We start from the raw sequence: 7,058 nt of genomic DNA on the forward strand, positions 1-7,058 counted from the left end.
ATATATTCACCATCTTTGTGAAAAACTGAACATTACTAACCTAACCTAGTCTCAAGTCTAATCATATCATAGGGAAAAGCAGCGACAACATTTGCTGAACTGAAATGTCTATCAAATTTTTAAAGTCTGTTCATTGTCATTTAATCACAGTTAATGTTTTATTTAATTTAGGACTGTCCAAAAAGAAAAACTATTAGCCATTCATGATCTGAATTCTGGTGTATGAGATCAATTTAAATATGGTCCATGTTAAAAAAAAAAAAATCACAAGACATTTCTATTTCATAATAAATATTGCAATGACCAACTCATTAGTAGATTTGTTGAGATAAGCTATCAAGTCTGACTTTCCTGCCTTCTTCTTAATGCCAGTGAAGATAATTTTTGTTACAGGGATGTACTTCTTGTGATTCTCTAAATACTCCATCAGTGTGTCCTCTCCCCAGGTGATGCCTTTGCTCTTGTTTTCCCCCCTGCTTCAAAGGCTTTGGCCGACAAAGGCTCAGATCCTTGGCAATGCGTGCCCAAGCATGCTTCCCCTGCTTGGGATGGTCAATGTAGGCCAGTTGACTGAGCTTACGGTTGACACCCCTTGGGATCTTAGGGTTGACCTCCTTGGGCTTTACAAGAGCCTTGATAGCCTTGGCACATGCATCCATGGCCTTGGTGTTGTTGGCCTGAATCTTCTTCAGGCCCTTTTTGTTGTCTTCTTGGCAAAGCACATGTTCCTCAGAAACTTGGTGTCCTCCCCCTTAAGAGACTTGTGATCGGGGTTTCTTAATACCATTTCTGTGCCATTTTCGGGACTGGTTGTGAGTGGTGTGGTTCTTGGACTTGGTCGTGTCTGCACCTACGCCCACAGCCCCCTGATGCCTTTGCTCTTATTGGCATCCATGTAAGAGAATTCAAAGACCTGACCAGTCTTCCAGTCAAACAAACCATGCAGATTTGGCCCAGTCTTGTACTTGCCTCCCCTTTCCACAGTGTGGCATTGGGCACACTTTGGAACAAAAATTGTCTTGCCCTTCTCAACATTACTTATTTTGATTTCTTCTGAGGCTTCCAGGGCCCAGAGCTCACCACTCTCATTAGACGAGACACAAAGATAACTGCTCAGAAACTGGATGTCCCGCTCTCTCACCAGTAAAAATTTTTAAAGAAACTTTTACCTTCCTTCACATATCAGTCCAAATTTGGTTTACAGATGTCAAAACACTTCTGTTCATACTCTTCCATGAGTTGTTTCAGTACCCATCTCATACAAACTTTTCAAAACCTCAGTCTGTCATGGATTATTTCATAGGCAGAGCCATGGCTCATTGGCAAATGATTTACCACATAATCACTGTCACTCATTGATTCACTGAAATGTTTCATGTGCATGTTCAATGTCATCAGCCATGAATGTGGCATTTTAATATAACTGTAATATGTATAATATTTATAATATTCTGAACTCATTATACAGCTTCGAAAATTATAATGATAAAATACATATATATTCTTAATACCATAAGGCAGCAAAATTATGTTTTTGTTTATGTTATTACTTTAGAAGGCCTTGTTATGTATTAATCAGAGTAAATGATGTTCCATTGTTGTTAGGTTCTGTTGAGTCTATTCTGACTCAGTCACACTATGCACAATAGAGCCAGGTCCTGCCCCATCCTCACAACTGTTGTTACACTTGAGCCAATTGCTGCTGCCACTGTCACAATCCATATTGTTGGAGGCCTGCTTCTTTTCATTTACCAGCTTGATGTCCTCCAGGGTGGAGGACATTATCTTGAGTGAAATTAGTAAATCACAAAAGGACAAAATCAATCACAAAATATTGTATGAGACCACTATTGTACAAACTCAAGGAAAGGTTTCCATGCTAAAAAAAAGTGATTACCATTATTTTATGGTTATCACTGGCTAGAGTGTAGACACTTGTTAACTTGGGTGATTGCCAAGGCAATAAACAGAAAGAGGAGGACAATTCATTGCTAAGAGCTTCTTTCTAAGGACTCTGAGTAATTGTTTAACCTGCTAGAATAATCTTTTTAATTACTTCTAGAATAATCTTTTCCCTTTATAGCCACGTGAAGAGAAGATGTTGACAGATGATTGAAGGATGTACGTAGTTGGGAGTGTGTGTGTGCAGAGTAGTATGGCAAGAGCTATGTAAGACATTGGGGGATTGATTTGCATACAACAGAACCAGAAATAGAATATATAAAAGCCAAGATGATACATATAGTGTCTTAGTCAGATGTTCCTGGTTCTTTTTAAAAGGAAAATCTTAGAAATGTGTTTTTCTTTCATACAAGAGTGTGTAAGTAGTGCCCCCTCGATTGAGTTAATTTCCCCAAATCTGTAGGCTCTGAAGTAGCATAAAAATCTGTTTTCTTTGGTGCAAATAAAACAGGTGGGGCACTTTATCTATGTAAATCGCTGGCTCAAGGACCAGTATGATGGGAAAGAGAATCGGCTACCTAAAATGAACTCTGGGGCTGGCAAGAACCACTGATATTCTTCCTAATACTCCCAGCTGTTTCTAGGAAACAAGTATTGTTTACCTTTTGAAGAAGAGAAGAAAAAAATATTTATTTGACTGTGGAAAAACCTAAGATGTCTATGTCTAATCATCTCTGCATTTGGGCTTGTTTATAAGCTGCTAGGAATTAACTGTTTTCTGAAGCCAATCCCAGGTCATAGTGCCTATGTTTTGAGAGCAGGCATCATCAATAAACAATGGATATCAGCATTACTGCACCACAGTACCCTTCCTTGGTTAAAGCCTGTCTTGGTTACTCCTCTCCTTTTTCTTCCTGTCTCTACTTTAATAATCTTTTAGTTCTCTCGTTCTTCATTTTCTTTGTCCTTTAGTCCATATCTTATCTTTCCTATTTCTCTCTAGTTATCCCTGTCCTACATTCCTTCTTTCTTCTGTCTCCTCCCTATCTGTGGTTTCATTTGTTCCTTATCATCTCCAGCTGGCTCTGACTCCAGGCAGATGTGCATTGAGAGATTTTTCCATCCCAGTCTCAGAAAAAAGACAGATGTAAACCCTTATTAGCTCATCTCTTTGGTTTCATGATCACGGCAGGGTTTCTCCTCTATTTGATTCTACTTTATTTTACTTCAGTTCAATGTGAAATGACTCAAACCAAGGTATTTCCACACTTTGTGAAAGATCACTCCTTAGTTTAAAACAATTTTTTTTTAAAGTTTTTATTGTGGATTGAGTGGTAGTTTTCATGGGAAAACATCAGCTTTACACTCATCCTATCATATTTCATTTCATTGCAATGATTACAATCCCCTCCATGCATTGTCATTAAATAGTATTTGCTTCTATTCCCTCTGTTTTCTTTTGTTGTTGTTGTTGTTTGTTTATTTGTTTTTAGATGTACACCAAAACACTCAGGAGTATGTAATCATTCAAACAACCAAAGGGCATACCCTGCAAGCCTGCCCCCCAGCCACCAGCACATAGCCCCTCTCTCTCCATGAGTCTAGAGTCCCCAGCCACTCCATATCTCCATGTCATCATTTGTGCCTCCATCTCTGGTAGCCGCTTCTCTGAATAGGGTCCCACACTCCACTCCCACTCTTCTCCGTTTATGGTCCCAGGGTCCTCCACTCCTGGACTGCAAGATCAACTACTCCCCTCTTTTTAAAACAACTTGCTTTTAATTTTCCTATTTCTTGGTCTGAATTGATGCATTTGAGTTAATGGTGTTGGAGAAGACTATTAAAATTACCATGCACTGCCAGAAGAACAAAAAATCTGTATTGGAAGAAGTACAGCCAGAATGTTCCTTAGAAGCCAGGATGACGAGACTTTTTCTCTCATACATCAGACACATTATCAAGAAGGATCAGTCCCTGGAGAAGGACATCATGCTTGGTGAAGTGGAGGGTCAGCAAAAAAGAAGAAGACCCCACAATGGATGGACTGGCACAGTGGCAGCAGCAATGGGCTCAAGCATAGCAACAATTGTGAGGATGGCATGGGACTGGGCAGTGTTTTATTCTGTTGTGCAAAGGGTCACTATGAGTTGGAGCCTACTCAACAACACCTAGCAACAACAACAACACTTCTTTGGTCTAATAGTCACTAATCCTGGTTAGATTACCTGGGAACAGCCTCAACCTAAACCTTTCAGCTCTTTCCTTAACAGTTTTTTTTTCTCTCTCTCCAATCGCAACTTCATTTTCATGTCTTATTTTAAATTTTTAACTTTTGTTGTTGTTGAGAATATATACATCAAAATATGCACCAATCTAACTGTTTCTACATATATAGTTAATTGACATTGATTACATTTTTTAAGTTGTGCAACTGTTCTCACCCTCATTTTCCGAGTTTTTCCTCTCCCATTAACATAAATTTACTGACATTTTTATAGTTGACTTATAAAACTGATTCTATATAAGAAGCTTTTGAAAGGGAATAATGCTTAAGGCAAATATTATTTTACTAGTTAAGTTGAACTATTGTTTCATTTTTTAAAAAATTCAGAGGATTTTTTTGGTTTAAATTTTAAAGACTATCTCAAGATAATATTTTCAGGATTCCATCCAGCCTCCATGACTCCAGAACACATGGAGTCCATGAGAATTTGAAATTATATTCTGAATTTAACCCCTTTTGATCAGGATTCTTCTATAGCATCTTTGATCAAAATTTCAAGTAATGGTAGTTGGGCACCATCCAGTTCTGGTATTATAGTAAGGGAGACAGTTGTTCCATCTTTAGTGTTTATTGCTTTCTAGGGCTTGTCTATACTGACAATACTCCCATAGAGTAATGTTTTTGGACCCCAAAAAGCTCTGCTCCATGGACACTACTCTGTGAGATGTTTACTATTATCACCACATTTTAAAATATGAAAACTTACACCCGAAGACCTTAAGAAATATACATAAAGTCACAAAGTTGGTAAGTAGTGGAACTTAGACCCAAAGCTAGATATGTCTCATATCAAAGCTCGTGATCTTTCCACAACACCAAAACAGGAATCAGCATATGAAAATAAAACAAAACAAATTTGCAAAGTAACTTCTCTATTCATTTCATTAAACTTTAGGTCTGGCCCAAAGCTCACCTGAAAAATTTGATTTCAGAGTACATCGGGAGCAGTATGGTATATTACAAGAATTCTTAGGATGTAGTCCTGTTGTTGTTGTTGTTGTTGTGATGTGCCATGGAGTCGGTTCCGACTCATAGTGACCCTACACAGGGTTTCTGAGGCCGTAAATCTTTATGGGAGCAGACCGCCTCATCTTTCTCCCGCGGAACCGCTGGTAGTTTCGAACTGCTGACCTTGCGGCTCACAGCCCGATTCGTAACCACTACGCTACCAGAGATCCTTTAGTCCTGTTGTTAGGAGCAGTCAAATCGGTTAAACTCATAGTAACCCTATGTACAACAGAATGTAATACTGCCAGTCCTGCACCATCCTTAATAATTGTTACCCTTGAGCCCATGTTGCTGCCAACTGGCCCAATTCATCTCATTGGGGTTCTTCCTCTTTTTTGCTGATTCTCCACTTCACCAACCATGATATCCTTCTCCAGGCACTGATACTTCCTGAAAAGATGCCTGAAGTGTGAAAGATGAAATCTTGCCATCTTGACTTTTAAGGAACATTCTGGCTATACTTCTTCCAATACATGTAGTCCTTGCTATCCATATATATAGATAGATAGATAGATAGATAGATAGATAGATAGATATAGATATAGATATAGATATAGATATAGATGTAGATATAGATATAGATAAGGAGCATTAGTAGAATCCTCACCTTCCATGAGGGAGTATTGTGAGTTTGTAGGATAATCACTAGACCGCTAACCACAAAGTTGGTGGCTCGAATCCACCAGCTGCACCACAGGAGAAAAATGAAGCTTTCTGCTCCCCAAAAGATTTACAACCTCAGAAACTCTATATAGGGTTGCTATGAGTGGGAACTAATTTGATGGCAATTAATAGCAACAACAATGTGGGAGACTCAGGTTTGATTCCCAGCTAATATACCTTAAACACAGACATCACCTATCTTTTAGTAGTTGTGGCTTGTATTGATATGATTATGAGCAGGTTTCAGAGTAAGATAGACCAGGAAGAAAGGCATGGTGATCTATTTCTAAAAATTGCCAGTGAAAACTTTTCACAGTGGTCCAACTCAAAACTTATTGTGAGGGTGGTGTAGGTCTGGGGAATATTTTGTTCTGTTGTGAATGAGGTCACAATAAAGTGGGAGCTGTCTAGATGGCTAACAACTCTCTCTGTATGTATATGTGTATGTATATAGGAACTGTCTAGATGGCTAACAATTCTGTATGTATATGTATACATATATATACATATATGTATACATATACATACAGAGAGAGTTGTGAGGATTTCTATATATATATATACATACAGAGAGAGAGAGAGAGAGTGCTCTGGTACTATAGTGCTTACAAGGAGTCTGGCTGCTAATCTCATAGTCTGCAGTTTGAAACTACTGTCAGTTCTGAGGAAGGGAGATGAAGCTTTCTGCTTCTATTAAGACTTACTGCCTCAGAAACCCTATACAGGGTCACTATGAGTTGGAACTAACTCCACGGTATATGACCACCACCATATATAGGTATATCGTGGTTGTGTGCCACCGACTCATAGTGACCCTGAATAGGGCTTTCGAGGCAGTAAATCTTTTCAAGAGCAGAAAGACTCATTGTTATCCTTCAGTGCAACTGGCAGATTTGAGTTAATAACTTTGGGGTTAGCATCCCAGTCCATAATCCACTACACTACCAGGGCTCCTTTTGTAAATATATGTTGACTCCTGATATGGTGCTGTAGGATAAATACTGGACTGTTAACCACAGGTCAATGGTTCAAACCCAGCAACTGCTCCTCAAAAACTATGCAGTATTATATATTTATGCTCCCAATGAAAGAGCGCCAAAATATCTAAAACAAACTCTAGTAGATTTGAAGAAAGAAATAGATGAATCTACAATAATAGTGGGTGACTTTAATACACCACTTTCAAAAATGGATAGAACAA

At 38.6% G+C, this 7,058-nt stretch overlaps 1 protein-coding gene across 1 annotated transcript; it reads right to left on the reverse strand.

The window, feature by feature from the left end:
• Positions 1 to 277: 277 nt before the first annotated feature.
• On the reverse strand, positions 278 to 5,125 carry LOC102810815 (cytochrome c, somatic-like). The gene is made up of 3 exons (XM_006873746.1): positions 5,100 to 5,125; positions 874 to 1,082; positions 278 to 453 (listed from the first exon to the last, which is right to left on the reverse strand). The coding sequence occupies exons 1-3, from the start codon at positions 5,123 to 5,125 to the stop codon at positions 278 to 280; spliced, it is 411 nt and encodes a 136-aa protein (XP_006873808.1).
• Between the last annotated feature and the right edge of the window lie 1,933 nt (positions 5,126 to 7,058).

The sequence above is a fragment of the Chrysochloris asiatica genome, unplaced genomic scaffold, assembly GCF_000296735.1.
Source record: "Chrysochloris asiatica unplaced genomic scaffold, ChrAsi1.0 scaffold00252, whole genome shotgun sequence".
NCBI lineage: Eukaryota > Metazoa > Chordata > Mammalia > Afrosoricida > Chrysochloridae > Chrysochloris > Chrysochloris asiatica.

What these genes read in the sequence shown, in the direction of transcription:
- LOC102810815 (XM_006873746.1), bottom strand. Translation starts at nt 5,125, where the DNA reads ATGTACTCTGAAATCAAATTTTTCAG. An exon ending in TCTGAAATCAAATTTTTCAG is followed by an intron (nt 1,083 to 5,099) that starts GTGAGCTTTGGG and finishes GTCTAATGAGAG; the next exon opens with TGGTGAGCTCTGGGCCCTGG. An exon ending in GGATGCCAATAAGAGCAAAG is followed by an intron (nt 454 to 873) that starts GCATCAGGGGGC and finishes ACAAGAGCAAAG; the next exon opens with GCATCACCTGGGGAGAGGAC.